The 19,225-nt window shown below is 43.0% G+C and overlaps 1 protein-coding gene across 2 annotated transcripts; it reads right to left on the reverse strand.

The window, feature by feature from the left end:
* Nucleotides 1-1,293: 1,293 nt before the first annotated feature.
* On the reverse strand, nt 1,294-12,367 carry LOC111969212 (complement C1q tumor necrosis factor-related protein 4-like). Of its 2 annotated transcripts, none has more exons than XM_023995203.2 (2): nt 12,279-12,367; nt 1,294-2,855 (listed from the first exon to the last, which is right to left on the reverse strand). In XM_023995203.2, exon 2 carries the CDS (start codon nt 2,848-2,850, stop codon nt 1,762-1,764), a length of 1,089 nt encoding a protein of 362 aa, XP_023850971.1. In that variant the 5' UTR covers nt 2,851-2,855; nt 12,279-12,367; the 3' UTR covers nt 1,294-1,761. The 2 variants fall into 2 exon arrangements, with proteins under 2 accessions (XP_023850971.1, XP_023850972.1); XM_023995204.2 differs by lacking the exon at nt 12,279-12,367 and adding an exon at nt 9,278-9,313.
* Between the last annotated feature and the right edge of the window lie 6,858 nt (nt 12,368-19,225).

Raw genomic sequence — 19,225 nt, forward strand, 5'->3', positions numbered from 1 at the left:
CATGAGGACTATTTCCCATGCACATAATGATTAAAATTAGAACTACAAAGCAAATGCTAAACTACAATTTTCCCATACAAATTGAAAAATTATACATCTGTTTCATATTTAATAAATTTGCTGTATCGAAAAAGTCATTCCAGCCTCAGGGTACAAAAGTTGCCACAATTAGTGACACTTGGGCATTAGGGAGTCAAGAGTGTGACGAAGGATGTGCTCCAAAAGTAGGTTGTGTAAGGGCAGCAGCACCACAGGAGTGAGTATATGCCTGACACTGCAATCACAGGCAGGTAAGCATTATTCTTCAAGAATCTTGTTCTGGAGGCAGCTCTGCTGAGTAGTCACTAGCTGGCACAGCCACAAAGTCATACAAATCTGATTTTAAACATAACCTTAACTACACTGCTAACCCTAAAGCCTATAAATAACATTTTGACTGCAGCTAGCGGAAATGGCTCAGTTCTGCCTCCAGGGCAAGATTCATGACAAACATCAACCTGCTGTTCGCATAGTAGATTACCATTAATTGGGAGACTAACTATTACTGAAATAGTCTCATTATTCAGCAAGTGTCACATTTTGTGTTTATTCCTTTTGATAAGATGCTAATTCAAACTGAGAAGGAACACTACCCAGAGATGGTGTACATAACCCAATAGGCCCACACAACTCAGGATGTGACCCAGATGCAGACACAGGAGGCGGATAGTACAGTTCTCGTATTTATTATACAAGGGGGCAGGTAGAGGTCAGTAATCCAGTGGAGAGTCAAGGAGGTACAGAACGGCAGGCAGGGTCAGAGCAGTCAAAACTGGGAAGACTAGAAAACAGCGACTCAAACAGGGAAAACACGCTGACAAGACTAACTGGCAACAGACAAACAGAAAACACTTGTATAAATACACAGGGGATAATGGGGACAAATGGGAGACACCTGGTGGGGGGTGGAGACATGCACAAAACAGGTGAAACAGATCAGGGTGTGACATGTGGAGAATCAAAATACAGTATTTGCTGGAGTGTAAAATTAACATTACAATTGGACTATATGCTATTTTTATATGTTTAAAATCTCAAACTGAGACTGTAATTTGCTGAAGTCTGGCACAATCTTAACAGCATTTTTCTCTCTTGGGGGTGTGTGAATTAAACCGGCACGATTATCATAAGGGATGATATAGGCAATTCAATTTTCTCCACAGCGGTCACCATCTGAGGAAATAAATTAAACTCTAAGTTAGAAATCAAATTATGAGCCTGGTGCCCCGGGGTCCAAAACTAGCATGTGCTCTGTGAGAATGTGCTCAGACTTCAAGCTACAACCAGGATGAGTATGGTGTCTATTTATCCAATGGACAGCCCTGCACTGTAAGAGGACATTTATTCTAAATGTTGGTCATGCTTTTAGGTTCAAAATGCCATTTTATTTCATTGTGATCAGACACTGGCCTTAGCAGAAACTCACTCTGAAATGAAGGAAAAATACTCATTTTGACACAAAACAAGTGTCCCCATTATTTGACCATGCCTTTCAAGACATTGATAAAGGTATGTTAAAAATCCAAATAAGTATTAACTGAGACATCATATCCTGAAAATATCAGAAATGCTAGCACATAGTAACATCTTCATTAATGCAAGACTGCAAGTTGGAGTTTGACAAAGTACACCCATTGAAAGAATTAGCTGGACATAGAATAATTGAGTGTAGTAGGTCCACAGCCAACTGTGTTCTTGACACTGTCCCTTCCGGCTCTGCTGTTACTGCTGATTGGTGGCTGGTTTTTGTATTTCTGGATAGACCAGGAAGCCAGTGAAGGTTATATACTTGGCATGGTTGCTGTATGCTCCAAAGCCATTGCGTTGGTGGCTATAAAGCCAGACGATATCACCACGGCGCAGAGACAGCATCAGACTTTGGCTCTGCAGAGCCTTCTCAGTATCACTGTCATCGTAGATCATGGCCTGCACCTCCAGGTGGTTCTTCATCAGCTTGATTGACAGGGTTTTGTGGGGAAGCTTGCCAGCATTGAAGGAGAAGAAGTAGGCTCCTGGAATACGGCAGGTGAATACACCTTCGGTGACGTTAAAGTCAGCGCCAATGTTGACAAAGTCTGTGTCAAAGGCGATAGGACGGTGCTCTGKGAAGCCCTGGTCCACCCCTACGATGCTCTGAGTGCGGCCAACRGAGAARGCTGACCTCTGGTCCTCCTCTTYATCCTCTACMTCCTCTCTCTTCTCTACGTTGTCCCTTTCTCCYAGCCYATCYTGGTCTGTTAGGGTGTGGTCATTGGCATTCGCCTCGTTTCCATACATGGGAGTTGGGTCCTCGTGCTTGGGGTCTTGGAAGGTGTAGGTGTCAGGGTAGATTAGGTAGCCGTTAAAGGTGGTGTAGTGACCTGTGTTGCTGTAGATGGCATAGCGGGGATCACCGTGAAGGCGGAGCCAGACTGTGTCACCAAAGTCCAGCTGCAGCATGGCGCTTTGGCTCTGCACTTTACGCTCCTCTCCCGCATTCTCATCATACACAATTGCCTGCACCTCATTCCTGTTCTTCATTAGCATGACTGACAGGTCACGACTGGGGAACTTCCCCACTGTGAAGGAGAAGTAGTATGCTCCCGGGATGCGGCAGCGGAACATGCCTGCCTTTGGATCAAAGTCCCCACCGATGTTAACATACTCCTTGTCAAAGGTCACCACCATCTTTGGTCCACCCTCCATGCTGCTGGTGCGTGCCACTGAAAAGGCAGAACGCAGTTCTGCATCCTCGGGCAGGCGAGCGAAGGCCCACGTGCAGGTTACCTGACACATCAGGCCAATCAGGAGACGGCTAGCTGATATAGTCATCTTTCCTGTTGGGAAAAAGTTTGGCCCAGTTAATTAAACAACAAAGTCAGTATAATTAATCTCAATATAATACACAACAGATATACCATAACAGACCAAAAGAGAGCACTGTGTGCATGTTAAAAAGCAGTTCCGTAGCAGCGAGATACCATGGTGCAGGGTATATATAAATTGACTGTATGTCAACAATCGAATAGCTCAAGTCTTTGCCAGCTCTATTGAGAAGTAAAATCAGATACAAGTGAGATTGTTATTCGTGATTCAATACCACCTGGATCCATTGAGGATTCAATCTTCTCTGAGACACTTGCTTTGAAAATATGTTTACCCCAAACGGAAGCAGCATTTAATACGTCCCTAATTAGCATTTCATTTTACTCGGGCTAATGAAGGAACAAAAAGATAGACAAGAATATTTGCCCTCCGCTGGCCGAGGTGCCAAACCAACTGGAGAAAACACACATTCATCTTCACCCAAAGTCATCCGTTTACTCAACATCAATTATATCACGACTTAATTCTCTCCTGTCTCATCACTACAGTACATTGATCCCAATATCTTTGTAAATGTGATAGTGCTTTGACAAAGGGGCTTGCTTTGAAACACGCCAGCGATCATCGTCAAGGCTTGATCCAAATCACACTAATCGGACTGTTTCTTTTTTATTGAGGGTAAACAAAGTCTGGTCTACTAGGTCCTGTCATCTGTCAAATGTCTGTGTGTGTTGCAGTAAATATTGATTTTAGGATCAATGCAGGCAGATTTCGATATCATACAGTAATTTCCTAGTATGGCTACTAAAGTTCAAAACACTAATGAGATCTTCTCTTCCTGCCTGTGTGGAGTCATCACTAAAGCCATAACAGAAGTGGACCTGTCAGAAGGAGTTTCAGACCATGTCTTAAATTGACTTTATCAACATACAATAGGTTATTCCATGGGGAGTCTTATAATTTCAAACAGAAAAGAAGGAATTAAACAGAAAAACATGAGATCCCATGGGATTGATATTACTATTTATAAACAGCACTTGGACTGACATGAACACAATACACATAGTTATCTTCCTTTCCTCTGTCATTGAAGGGGGGGTTGAACGAGATTTGCGTCTTGGCGGTGTGTTTCGATGTGGGTGTTATGTTTGCTATATTGTACTCTAGCAGTTATCGCTGCTTGTCCTTCTCGAGTCACGGTCGCAAGATTTCGCCCTCAAAAATAGTCCGAATTAATCTAAGATAAATCAAGAAATCTCTAATTAATTTGGACTTTTGATTTTTTCAACTTTCTCACTGTCTATTACCGGAGTGTCCGTCTGGCAGAGTTTCATAGCAAATCATGTTATACAACAAGATGCTTGCAAATTGGTATGCATTTTGGAATATTGACAAGTAGTTGGGTTGTGTGCGCAACGTCTCAATTCTCATTTTGACCAAAACAGTGATCATTGAGTCTGCCACTGGAATGCGGTTGTTCTGGTTGTTCTGGAGAAGTTCCCAACGCTGTGTAATTAGACGCGGTGGCGAACCACAATATCCATTCATCCAATGACATGCATTAACCCTTTACTGGCTAGAGACGAGTCTGTAGCTCACAGTGATAATTATGGTCAGGCCATGTGAATCAAACCTTTTTCATTATAACAGCTGTTGCAAATCTCAGTTTTGGAAGATACTGACTTTATGATAAAAAATTATATTATTTACACATTGTAGTACATTTGTACACTGACTAAAATCGATGCAACATACGCCGTTTTCAACTAGATACATATTTTGGGGGGGGAGGGGTTCAGCTGCTGTGAGGCTATCAGTGAACGACAGTTCTAGTATTGTGTGACAGCAGCCTCAAAGATTTGTTGCATTCTGCATTTGACTAGCCTGCTGCAAAGAGGTTGCTCATTTCTTCATGGTTGATGCAGAGTGACATGTTGAAACCTGCTCCATGAGCGCAGCATCCCTGTTTCCATCCAAAGACGAATCAATCGCTAGTGAATAAATCTAAATGGCAAGCTGACTGAGGGCTGAGTCTTGCCCTTACAGTGAATGTGACATTGTCTGTGTAGATATTCATCACATCTTTAATTACATTGGAGGCATTTACAATTATGTTTTTCGATTCAACCTAATATCAGCAGAATACATAATCACTTCTATTTTGAATGTTGATAGCTTTGTTGGTAATTATTTAATATTTTGAAATCTATTTTGAGTGTGTGCATGTTTTTTTTCAGGACACTGTGCAATAACCAGGGGCTATGAGAGTCCAAAATAAGTTAAGAGTGAGCAGCATTTCCTCACTTTAATGCTGTTGGTGAAAAGCATTCCACCACGCTGAGCCATCTGCTAGAGGTGACAACAAACAAATGCTCAGAAATGAATAAGTCCCAATGGTGGCCAAATAGTCTCATCCCTGGAGTGTCGATGGATCCATAAGTGGGCATAGGTTGTAGAATGTTAATTTAGATAAGTGCAATCGTAGACTCTCAGTGAAGGGATATTACTTAAATGTAAATATTAGCCAATCGTACGTTTGCAATGATATTAATCACTTTCTGGAAGTATATTCTCGTATACTCAAGTAAAATGTCACATAATATATAACAAATATAATATGTTATATGTGCAACATACAGGGCATTCGTAAAGTATTCACCCTTTACCCCTTTACTTATTCCACATTTTGTTACGTTAAAGCCTTATTCTAAAATGTATTAAATTATTGTTTTTTCCTCATCAATCTACACACAATACCCCATAATGACAAAGCAAAAACAGGTTTTTAGAATTTTTTGCAAATGTATTAAAAATAAAAAACACATACCGTATTTACATTAGTATTCAGACCATTTTATATGAGACTCAAAATTGAGCTCAGGTGCATCCTGTTTCCATTAATCATCCTTGGAATGTTTCTACAACTTGATTGGAGTCCACCTGAGGTAAATTCAATTGATTGGACATGATTTGGAAAGGCACACACCTGTCTATATAAGGTCCCACAGTTGACAGTGCATGTCAGAGCAAGAACCAAGTCATGAGGTTGAAGGAACTGTCTGTAGAGCTCCGAGACAGGATTGTGTTGAGGCACAGATCTGGGGAAGGGTACGAAAACATTTCTGCAGCATTAAAGGTTCCCAAGAACACAGTGGCCTCCATCATTAATAAATGGAAGAAATTTGGAACCACCAAGGCTCTTCCAAGAGCTGGCTGCCCATCCTAACTAAGCAATTGGGGAGAAGGGCCTTGGTCAGGGAGATGACCAAGAACCCGATGGTCACTCTGACAGAGCTCCAGAGTTTCTCTGTGGAGATGGGAGAAACTTCCAGAAGGACAACAATCTTTGCAGCACTCCACCAATTAGGTCTTTATGGTAGAGTGGCCAGACGGAAGCCACTCCTCATTAAAAAGGTACATGACAACCCACTTGGAGTTTGCCAAAAGGCACCTAAAGACTCTTAAACCATGAGAAACAATATTCTCTGATTCTCAAGATTCTCTTCACTGACATTTTAAACCTCTCCCTGTCCGAGTCTGTAATACCAACATGTTTTAAGCAGACCACCAGTCCCTGTGCCCAAGAACACTAAGGTAACCTGCCTAAATGACTACCGACCCGTAGCACTCACGTCTGTAGCCATGAAGTGCTTTGAAAGGCTGGTCATGGCTCACATCAACACCATTGTTCCAGAAACTCTAGACCCACTCCAATTTCCATACCGCCCCAACAGATCCACAGATGATGCATCTCTATTGCACTCCACACTGCCCTTTCCCACCTGGACAAAAGGAACACCTATGTGAGAATGCTATTCACTGACTACAGCTCAGTGTTCAAAGCTCATCAATAAGCTAAGGACCCTGGGACTAGACACCTCCATCTGCAACTGGATCCAGGTGGTAAGGGTAGGCAACAACACGTCTGCTACGCTGATCCTCAACACATGGGCCCCTCATGGGTATGTGCTCAGTCCCCTCCTGTACTCTCTGTTCACTCATGACTGCATGGCCAGGCACGACTCCAACACCATCATTAAGTTTGCCGATGACACATCAGTGGTAGGCCTGATCACCGACAACGACGAGACAGCATATAGGGAGGTCAGAGACCTGGGCGTGTGGTGCCAGGACAACCACCTCTCCCTCAATGTGATCAAGACAAAGGAGATGATTGTGGACTACAGGAAAAAGAGGACCGAGCACGCCCCCATTCTCATCGACAGGGCTGCAGTGGAGCAGGTTGAGAGCTTGAAGTTCCTTGGTGTTCACATCACCAACAAATTAACATGGTCCAAGCACACCAAGACAGTCGTGAAGAGGTCACGACAAAACCTATTCCCCCTCAGGAGACTGAAAAGATTTTTCCTCAGATCTTTAAAAGGTTCTACAGCTGCATCACCGAGAGCATCCTGACTGGTTGCATCACTGCCTGGTATGGCAACTGCTCAGGCCTCCGACCGCAAGGCACTCCGACCACAAGGCACTACAGAGGGTAGTGCGAACGGCCCAGTACATCACTGGGGCTAAGCTCCTTGCCATCCAGGACCTCTATACCAGGCAGTGTCAGAGGAAGGCCCTAAAAATTGTCAAAGACTCCAGCCACCCTAGTCATACACTGTTCTCTCTGCTACCACACGGTAAGCGGTACCAGAGCGCCAAGTCTAGGTCCAAGAGGCTTCCAAACAGCTTCTACACCCAAGCCATAAGACTCCTGAACACCTAATCAGACTATTTGCATTGCCCCCCCCCCCCCSCCTATTTTACACCGCTGCTACTCTCTGTTGTTATCATCTATGCATAGTCACTTTAATAACTCTACCAACATGTACATATTACCTCAACTAACCGGTGCCCCCGCACATTGACTCTGTACCAGTACCCCACTGTATATAGTCTCGCTATTGTTATTTTACTGCTGCTCTTTAATTACGTGTTACTTTTATTTCTTATTATCTGTATTTATTTCTATATATTTTTTTAACTGCATTGTTGGTTAGGGGCTCGTAAGTAAGCTGTAAGGTCTACACCTGTTGTATTCAAGGAATGTGACTAATACAATTAGATTTGATGAAACCAAGACTGAACACTTTGGCCTGAATGCCAAGCAAGTCTGGAGGAAACCTGGCACCATCCCTATGGTGAAGCATGGTGGTGGCAGCATCATGCTGTGGGGATGTTTTTCAGCGGCAGGGACTGAGTTACTAATCAGGATCGAGGGATAGATGAATGAAGCAAAGTACAGAGAGATCCTTGATGAAGTCCTGAGCGCTCTGGAGCAGGTTCTCAGACTGGGGGCGAAGGTTCACCTTCCAACAGGACAACGACACTAAGCACACAGCCAAGATAACGCAGGAGTGGCTTCGGGACAACACTTTGTCTGCTGAATCTTGTAAGCAGGAAGACAGGATCACAAAAACCTCAACATTTGGCATTGACCCACAAAAACATGTAATCAAGCACAAACTAATTTTCGCAAGCACATGACCATGGCAATAGCACTGCTGTCAAGGGTAAACATCAACAGTGTTTATAATAATGCCCTGATATTTAGGTTTTCAATAACCCAGCATAACCACCTCTTAAAAAGAACCTAAAAGTAACAGCCAACCAGGAGTTGTTTATATAGGATTATGTTAATCAGACATCATGTTGCTACAGCATATTTCAGGTTCATGTTATATGATACACAAGGTTTAAATGAAATAGGCACACAGAAACACAGTGGAATCATATCCATATTCAAAATTTGACCAAAATCTATATTTGTTTATTGCGTTCTCATTTTTCTTTGGTCTACTTTCAAATGTGAGAAGTGGCTTCTCTTATTTATTCCTATTTTTATTCTATACTTCTTATTATATTTCCACTTACAGGATATACTACACAGAGGATAATACTGTATATCCCACTCGTGAAAATCAACAGAGAAAAAACAAGTTAAAAGCCTACATTTTCATAGTAACTAAAATTAGATGTATGTGTGAAATGTGTTTTTACACTTTCAAAGAACATCATTGCCACACAACCTGAAGGTAATGAGAGGCAATCTCAATGAGCGAGCCACTCAATCTCTCTCATAGGCATAAAGTGGTGAAATAGTCCCCTCTCTCCCATATGATCAGCCTCTGAAAATAACCTGCTCAATCCTAATTCCAGCATAATAGCATCCTTCTGTCAGCTATCTGTGGTAATTCATGTAAATCATGCATGACAATGAGGTGTACCGCCACTATGCCATAGTTACAACCCTGTAGGCACCAGACATATGGCTGATACCATAACTTTTGTCATCCTATCATTGATCTATGAACAACAGTTCATTTGCTTAGTTGGTGCATTTATCAATGGAAGATGTGCGTATATTACATGTTATTGTAAATTTAAGCTAAAGTTAAGTGTTGACTGTAGATTTTCCTCTCAATAAACTCACCACCCTTCTCTGCATTTCCAAAATGTACATTTCTGCTTAGCATCACCTACTTCTGCTGTCACGCCCAGATCTGTTTCACCTGTTCCTGTGATTGTCTCCACCCCCTCCAGGTGTCGCTTATTTCCCCCAGTGTATTTAAACCCTGTGTTTCCTGTCTCTCTGTGCCAGTTCGTCTTGTATGTTCGTCAAGTCAACCAGTGTGTTTTTCCCGTACCCCTTTTTGCTATTCTCTTTTTGATAGTCTTCCCGGTTTTGACCCCTGTCTGACTCTGGACTACTTTCCCACCAGCCTGATCATCCTGTCTGCCCTGACCTTGATTCTGCCTGCCCTTCGGTACCTTTTGGACTCTGAACTGGTTTTGACCCTTTTGCCTGTCCGCGATCATTCTCTTGCCTTACCCTATTGGATTAATAAATATTGTAAAACTCCAACCATCTGCCTCCTGTGTCTGCATCTGGGTCTCGCCTTGTGCCATGATATCTGCTTTGAATAAGGATGTTTTTTATTATCTTTGCACCACTGACATTGGGGATCAGATGGATATTTTCTTCGACAGCGCAGGTGACTGACCAATGGTTAAGCCAATTTTAGTACATCTACCCCTGAGTGTGGATGCATATCAAAGTGAAGACTTCAGAGGACCCTGGTATCTGAGATCATATGACGGGTCCCTGCCGCTTCTGTCCCTCTTATTAGTCACATCCTCGCCAGATGTCATCTCACTGCTCAAGTGGAGCCTTAACACGAGGCATGGATCTGTCACCATCTGGGGTCATTGGCTCAAACGGGGTAGGAGAGAAAGAACCAGGAACAGGGGGAAATGAGAGCAAAGAGCTTTTTAAAATGTCAGGCTTGAGAATGAATCTGTATCTGTGAAACTATTTGACGTTTTGCGCATACCATACCATGATAAAAACGGAGAGGAAAAGCTTTCCCTGGACTGGCCCTTGATGCACAGTCCCATCATTTATAATGGGACAGCAGTAATGACTCAGGAGTACACAGACACAGTCCATTAACAGCGAAGCACGGTTTGTGTTCGATCTACACCCTACCAACAGGAGCAAGACACCTGGTGAGTATCTCACATATTGATTGTGTGAAGAGAAGAGGCTCACTGAGCAGTTGACTTGACAGCTCCCCAAACGGGTCCATAGTTGGACTGGATTCAAATGGATCTCAAGATTTAAAGGGCTGAGGAAGACTCGCAGCAAAGAGTATCAAACACAGCCACTGTTTGGGGACTGAAGGGACCTCTACACAACAACCACTGCCCATGGGACAATGTATGAAACTCAGTGGTGGAAAAAGTACCCAATTGTCATACTTGAGTAAAAGTAAAGATATCTTCATAGAAAATGACTCAAGTAAAAGTGAAAGTCACCCAGTAAAATCCTACTTGAGTAAAAGTCTAAACGTATTTGGTTTTAAATATACTTAAGTATCAAAAGTATAAATCATTTCACATTCCTTATATTAAGAAAACCAGACAGTGCTATTTTCTTGTTTTTTTTAAATTCACAGCTAGCTAGGGGCACACTAACACGCAGACATAATTTACAAACTTTAGGATGTGTTTAGTGAGTCCGCCAGATCAGAGGCAGTAGGGATGACCAGGGATTCTTGATAAGTGTGTGAATTAGACCATTTTCCTGTCCTGCTAAGCATTCAAAATATAACGAGTACTTTTGTGGGTCAGGGAAAATGTATGGAGTAAAAAGTACATTTATTTTCTTTTGGAATGTAGTGAAGCAAAAGTTGTCAAAAATATAAATACAAAAAAAAAACGACTTAAGTAGTACTTTAAAGTATTTTTTACTTAAGTACTTTACACCATTGATGAAACTGTCAGGCCCACTTCTCTCTTTCCTTGATGRACATGGTATGGGTACTCAATATACATGATACTCCCATCAGCATTATCATCAAATCAAATTGTATTGGTCGCGTACACAGTTTAGCAGGTGTTCTGGTGTGTGCAGCGAAATGCTTATGTTCCTAGTTCCTATCAATCAATGCAGTAAATTATGCACAATTATCCTTCCAGATCCCTCTATCCTACAGTATCATAAACCTCTGCAGTAGGGCAAGATTAGTTGCGTTGGAACATTTTAAAATTAGGAAGATTTAATATTAGCAACAAAAGATAAAATACCATAATGACATTGATATTACYTCTGTGTGAAATATCAAACACTTTGTCGTTTAACAGTCTTGTTTTGTATTGTAAACTTTTGTGGTTAAAACCAGAGATCTAGATACTTAGCTACATGCGTAGTGACAACTCTGCCGAATGTGTGTATGACTGAGACTGTAATCCTCCCACTCACATTTTGAAAAAATAAATGAAAACACTAATTCCCTCTGACTAGGACACCTGCCTGACCGAGTTTGCGTTTGTCTCTATGTTTCTTTCTGCTTTTATGTACCAATTGGAATTGGTTAAGATTAAAGCCCCCTCTGCGTTTTATCATCTCCTTTCTTCTCTATACCTCCCACTGCTGTTGACAGATCAACCTGAACCAGGGATTGGGTGGGAGATGATAGCATTCTCCATGTGCTGTAGATGAATATTCTATATACCATGCCCACGCATCCTCCTGCGAGATGTTATTACCTTCTTCTGGTCTATGCATTGGAAACACTCAAATATGAACAAAGGAAGAGAAATTGAGAATACAGCAGGGGATGTGCATAGGCAGAGAGCATTGTTGCTGGAGTCACCTAATAAACCACAATCTCAAGGCTACAGCGATCCTCTCACCTCCCTGAGATGAAGAGGGGTACATGATAGATAAAATGATACAGTCCTATTTACTCAGCAGTGTTTGGCACCCCGTCCAGAATCCGTATTGATGTTGCTGTAGATCGGTGCAGACAAATAACGCATGTTGCTTAGACGCAACAAGATTCTAAAAATGCACAACATCTACTTCATGCAAGAGAAAAAAAAGTAACCCCCTCTATACTGCAGTAATCCTTCATTCAAGGTGTCCTTACCTCTTTGTAGTAGACTGTGTTGTAGGAGAGAAATGCTAAAAGTTCTCCAAAAGAGCTCTGCACCAGGAAGCGTTCACTGTCTTTGTGTGAATCAACCTGCTGCTGCTGTCTGGGAGGCTGTGTAAGCAGCACACCCACATATATATACACACTCACTGGAGGATATGAGAGTGATGAAGGGGCTCCTCATCTGATCAGGGAGACTCTGGAAGTGCAGAGCGCTCCTCTACTAAGGCATTTTCGGAAGCGGGGTGACACAAGGGGGGATTGGAAAAGGTGGGGGGGATTTTTGATGTGATATCTTGGCATGATCTTCCATGTATCTCAAACAGATAGTGTTTGCAGAATGTGCCTATATTTTCTAATTGGATGTTTGTGAATGTTTGTTTGCGTGTGTGCATAATGGCTGTGTGTGTGTGTGTGTGTGCGTGCGTGCGTGTTCACATGAAAGGGGAGGAGAGAGCCTGTCAGGGTTTAATCACTGAAGGGCTTTGTTATATTGCAACAATGTTGCCAATTTCACACTCATCCACATTGTTATAGTCATTATCCTCATTCTCAGTGGGGAAGAGGGTGGAAGAAGGATAGCATGTAATGCCCTCAATTTGAAATGTATCTGACAATACTTATTTTATATTCTCATTCAAATGTCACATTATGTTCCTACTGCACGTATTTAAATGAGCAATCCTTCAACGTGTAACTTTCCCAGGATTTGGCACACACAGTGTTCCAGCAGCAGGTGCTGCTAACTCAGCACCATGTAGACCTCCATTCTGTTTATGTTTGCAGCAAAGGACCAATTTTGGCTCAGAACAAACAAGGGCAGAGATGATGCCACCAAAGTTGTCGTTCTCTCACTCTTTGTGATCAGTAGCCCTCCATTCTTCCTCCACTTTCCTGGGTAATCAATAAGACCGGAGTCAATATAAATGCTGCATGCCTGGTAATGGCTGGCACATAGAGGTTCAGGTTGACGTTTGATGGGCGTTTAATGGTCTCTAGTGTGGATTTAAAAAATATTTACTGAAAATGTATTGGTATGTGTTCTGGTTTAAACAGAATCTCATTGAAATATCGTAAAATGCRAGATAAGTAATCTCAACAAAAACATTATTATTATTATGAATGGGAAATTACATTGACAAGTGGTAGTTCAGGGCAACGTTGACAGTAATGAGCAATCATTTTAAAGTCGGAGAACAAAATATGGTTATTACAATGTAAAGTGACATCAAATCCAATTTTATTGGTCACATACACATGGTTAGCAGATGTTATTGCGAGTGTAGCGAAATGCTTGTGCTTCTAGTTCCGACAGTGCAGCAATATCTAACAAGTAATCTAACAATTCCACAACAACTAACTAATACACACAAATCTAAGTAAAGGGATGGAATAAGAATATATACACTGCTCAACAAAATAAAGAGAACACTAAAATAACACATCCTAGATCTGAATGAATGAAATATTCTTATTAAATACTTTTTTTCTTTACATAGTTGAATGTGCTGACAACAAAATCACACAAATTTATTAACCCATGGAGGTCTGGATTTGGAGTCACACTCAAAATTAAAGTGGAAAACCACACTACAGGCTTATCCAACTTTGATGTAATGTCCTTAAAACAAGTCAAAATGAGGCTCAGTAGGACACATTGGTGCGGCTGGCTTCCGGGTTGGAGGCGCGCTGTGTTAAGAAGCAGTGCGGCTTGGTTGGGTTGTGCTTCGACCTTCGTCTCTCCCGAGCCCGTACGGGAGTTGTAGCATGAGACAAGATAGTAATTACTAGCGATTGGATACCACAAAAATTGGGGAGAAAAATATGAGGCTCAGTAGTGTGTGTGGCCTCCACGTGCCTGTATGACCTCCCTACAACGCCTGGGATGCTCCTGATGAGGTGGCGGATGGTTCCTGAGGGATCTCCTCCCAGACCTGGACTAAAGCATCCGCCAACTCCTGGACAGTCTGTGGTGCAACGTGCAACGTTGGTGGATGGAGCGAGACTTATGTCCCAGATGTGCTCAATTGGATTCAGGTCTGGGGAACGGCGGCCAGTCCATAGCATCAATGCCTTCCTCTGCTGACGCACTCCAGCCACATGAGGTCTAGCATTGTCTTGCATTAGTAGGAACCCAGGGCCAACCGCACCAGCATATGGTCTCACAAGGGTCTGAGAATCTCATCTCGGTACCTAATGGCAGTCAGGCTACCTCTGGCGAGCACATGGAGGGCTGTGCGGCCCCCCAAAGAAATGCCACACCCACACCATGACTGACCCACCGCCAAACCGGTCATGCTGGAGGATGTTGCAGGCAGCAGAACGTTCTCCACGGCGTCTCCAGACTCTGTCACGTCTGTCACATGTGCTCAGTGTGAACCTGCTTTCATCTGTGAAGAACACAGGGCGCCAGTGGCGAATTTGCCAATCTTGGTGTTCTCTGGCAAATGCCAAACGTCCTGCACGGTGTTGGGCTGTAAGAACAACCCCCACCTGTGGACGTCGGGCCCTCATACCACCCTCATGGAGTCTGTTTCTGACCGTTTGAGCAGACCAATGCACATTTGTGGCCTGCTGGAGTCATTTTGCAGGGCTCTGGAGAGCTCCTCCTTGCACAAAGGCGGAGGTAGCGGTCCTGTTGCTGGGTTGTTGCCCTCCTACGGCCTCCTCCACGTCTCCTGATGTACTGCCTGTCTCCTGGTAGCGCCTCCCATCTGCTCTGGACACTACGCTGACAGACACAGCAAACCTTCTTGCCACAGCTCGCATTGATGTGCCATCCTGGATGAGCTGCACTACCTGAGCCACTTGTGTGGGTTGTAGACTCCGTCTCATGCTACCACTAGAGTGAAAGCACCGCAGCATTCAAAAGTGACCAAACATCAGCCAGGAAGCATAGGAACTGAGAAGTGGTCTGTGGTCACCACCTGCAGAACCATTCCTTTTTTGGGGGTCTTACTAATTGCCTATAATTTCCACCTGTTGTCTATTCCATTTGCACAACAGCATGTGAMATTTATTGTCAATCAGTGTTGCTTCCTAAGTGGACAGTTTGATTTCACAGAAGTGTGATTGACTTGGAGTTACATTGTGTTGTTTAAGTGTTCCCTTTATTTTTTTGAGCAGTTTATATATAAATATATGGATGAGCATATATGCAATAGATGGTATAAAATACAGTATATACATATGAGATGAGTAATGCAAGATATGTAAACATTATTAAAGTGGCATTATTAAAGTGACTAGTGATCGATTTATTAAAGTGGTCAATGATTTCAAGTCCGTATGTAGGCTGCATACATGGACACTCTGTGTTAGTGATGGCTGTTTAACAGTCTAATGTCCTTGAGATAGAAGCTGTTTTTCAGTCAGTCTCTCGGTCCCAGCTTTGATGCACCTGTACTGACCTTGCCTTCTGGACGGTAGCAGGTTGAACAAACAGGCAGTGGCTCGGGTGGTTGTTGTCCTTGATAATCTTTTTGGCCTTCCTGTGACATCGGGTGCTGTAGGTGTCCTGGAAGGCAGGTAGTTTGCCCCCGGTGATACGTTGTGCAGACCGCACCACTCTCTGGAGAGCCCGGCAGTTGTGGGCGGTGCAGTTGCTGTACCAGGCGGTGATGCAGCCCGACAGGATGCTCTCAATTGTGCATCAGTAAAAGTTTGAGGGTGTTAGGTGACAAGACAAATTTCTTCAGCCTCCTGAGGTTGAAGAGGCGCCTTCTTCACCACACTGTCTGTGTGGGTGGACCATTTCAGTTTGTCCGTGATGTGTACGCTGAGGAACTTAAAACTTTCCACCTTCTCCACTGCTGTCCTGTCGATGTGGATAGGGGGGTGCTCCCTCTGCTGTTTCCGGAAGTTCACGATCATCTCTTTTGTTGTATTGATGATGAGTGAGAGGTTGTTTTCCTGATACCACACTCCGAGTACCCTCACCTCCTCCCTGTAGGAGTACAGGAGGGAGCTGAGCACGCACCCTTGTGGGGCCCCAGTGTTGAGGATCAGCGAAGTGGAGATGTTGTCTCCTACCTACACCACCTGGGGGCAGCCCGTCAGGAAGTCCAGGACCCAATTGCACAGGGCGGGGTTGAGACCCAGGGCCTCAAGCTTAATGATGAGCTTGGAGGGTACTATGGTGTTGAATGCTGAGCTATAGTCAACAGGAACAATGGTGGCCAACTTGAAGCATGTGGGGACAGCAGACTGGGATAGGGAGCGATTGATATATGTCCGTAAACACACCGGCCAGCTGGTCTGCGCATGCTCGGAGGACGTGGCTAGGGATGCTGAGCCTTTTCTATCCTAGCATTTGTCATCCTCCTTTTCTCCTTGGTGTAACATGTCACACATGACTTTGACATCATGGCTATGGAGGGTAGGGGAKAAAGTTGGAGGGAATGTTTATGAGGAAAAACCTGACGTGTTTATTGCTTAAATATATCTCTTCTGGTTTCAAATCAGGGCCTATTGAGCGAACACTTATTCAAGGATGCCAAGCATAAAAATGTAATGCAGAGGGATCTATTTGTTATTTTATTAGGATCCCCATCTATGGAAGGTATCTGCTGGTGGCATGTGGATAAAAATACAAAAAGGTTTTCACCTTTATTTAGCCAGGTAAACAAGTTAACAAGTTCTCATTTACAATTGCGACCTGGCCAAGATAAAGCAAAGCAGTGCGACAAAAACAACAGAGTTACACATGGGATAAACAAACGTACAGTCAATAACACAAAAGAAAAATCGATATACAGTGTGTGCAAATGTAGTAAGATTAGGGAGGTAAGGCAATAAATAGGCCATAGTGGCGAAATAATTACAACTCAGCATTAACACTGGAGTGATAGATGTGCAGAAGATGATGTGCAAGTAGATGAGATGAGCAAAGGAAGGACTGGTTTGATCAGCAGAAGAGGATGGAATATTCCCATAGGACAGTGATGTAACAAGTGATTTCCATTAAAGCGATCACAATTTCCCCCTGGTTAATAATTCAGGGTAGCAATCTGCAAATGGTTACTCAATGTTGCACTAAGGACCTCAATACTGTCCCGAATAGTTTCTGTATTCTTGATTTATAATAAGAACGCAGTCACAGTACACAGTCAAAAGCCAGTGCTTTTTCGCCTATTGTTCACATCTCTCCTAAATGTGCACTGTTTATGTGTGTCATAAAATGACGCTACTCATAAATGTTTTTAATCTCAACAATTAACATGAAGGAGATGAAAGGAGCATCCGTTCTATCTTCAGGCCTCACAAGGCTGCGCGCGGAAAGTATTGTTCTACAAACCACGTGCCCCTTTGAAATGTACGTACTGTTGGAGGTGGCATGGGGACCCTTTGAGACCGTATACCTAAGACCATAGACTGTTTGAGAGTTGGGCTGGCCTACTTTCCTCATTAGCTGTTTTTGTAGAACAGTCTGAGGAACTAATTGGTACACAATTTGTTATTGGCAATGGATCTTACGGAGATTCGAGATGATCCTTTTGAAATGAAGACAGATTAGCCACAGCAAGAGGCAACGATGGAATACAGAAATAACGCTGGTCATGAGTGTAGTGTTGGAATCTGCACACGATAGGAATATTCAACCGAGGTGAATATCATCCCTGGAAAGAGAATCCACAACCCCATGTCCACGTCATTCTTGTCCTATGGTTCTGATTTATTTCATTCTCACCTGACAAATTGTGGCCTTCATGCTTCACATTCTGAAGAATCATTTCCTGACTCCAGTCTATAATCTTGTTACATACGGAAGTGCTTTCACCCAAAACCAAAGGGATTTCACACGCCTGTCCTATCTCATCCCCATCTCCAAAGTAAGCTAACATTCCAGGCATAATTATTCCACCTGCTATGAAAATAACAATGTGATTTTCGTAATCTGATCCATGTAATCTAATTGAGCATGATCTGTATTGATGTAATTAGGATATATATTACAGCAAGGAATGTACACTGAATTTTTAAGGATGAATATATCGACAAAGGGAGGACACATACCATAACACTTAGATCTACTGGACTGACAGAYACAGTTCTTCCTCAGTGTAGAAGAACAGACTGTACAGGCTTGGTGGCATTAACAAGATGCCCTTGCAGGTATAAGCAGTCCACTGTCYAACCTCAAAAGCACAGCCATCATCAATCTATGACTCACTTCAGCTTGGCTGTGACATAGCCTTGCCCTACAGAGGAGAAAAGGGTATCGTGACAAAGGGAGTCTGATTTTCTCCACTTTACTCTATTCTATTCACAAGAATGACAACAGCATGATGAATCAGTTATTGGAAGAGATTYTTTCACACCCTCAATTGACTTAATTTATTCCCTATTTTATGTAACTTTTTTTTAACATACTGCTTTCTGCTTTAATATTCTGGCACAGGGAGGGAAGTTATGAATCCCTGTTCCCATAACATCTGACAGTTTGGCAGATGGAGCGGCAATTATCATGCCTCTATAAACTCCTGCGGGCTCCTGAGTGGCACAGTGATCTAAGGCTCTGCATCTCAATGCTAGAGGCATCACTACAGACACCCTGGTTCAAATCCAGGCTGTATCACAACTGGCCGTGATAGGTAGTCCCAAAGGGCGTCGCACAATTGGCCCAGTGTCATCTGGGTTTGGCTGGTGTAGGCCGTCATTGTAAATAAGAATTTGTTCTTAACTGACTTGCCTAGTTAAATTGAACCCCCCAAAAATAAAAAAATAAATATCTGCTCCTTTCAAAGTCTCTCAGTTTCACTTCCCCACATGCTATCAGTAGTGGGGAGATGGCCTATTGGTTGCAAGCTGTGCAGGTGAGGTGAGGTGCCTTATTACAAACAGGCAGGCATGCAGACAGGTCACAAGTTTACAAATAGCTATCGGATGAGGCATGTGTTTTTCTTTTGGTATATAGAGTGAAATACAATGATGATTGACTG

The sequence above is a fragment of the Salvelinus sp. IW2-2015 genome, linkage group LG10 (assembly GCF_002910315.2).
Source record: "Salvelinus sp. IW2-2015 linkage group LG10, ASM291031v2, whole genome shotgun sequence".
Lineage (NCBI taxonomy): Eukaryota > Metazoa > Chordata > Actinopteri > Salmoniformes > Salmonidae > Salvelinus > Salvelinus sp. IW2-2015.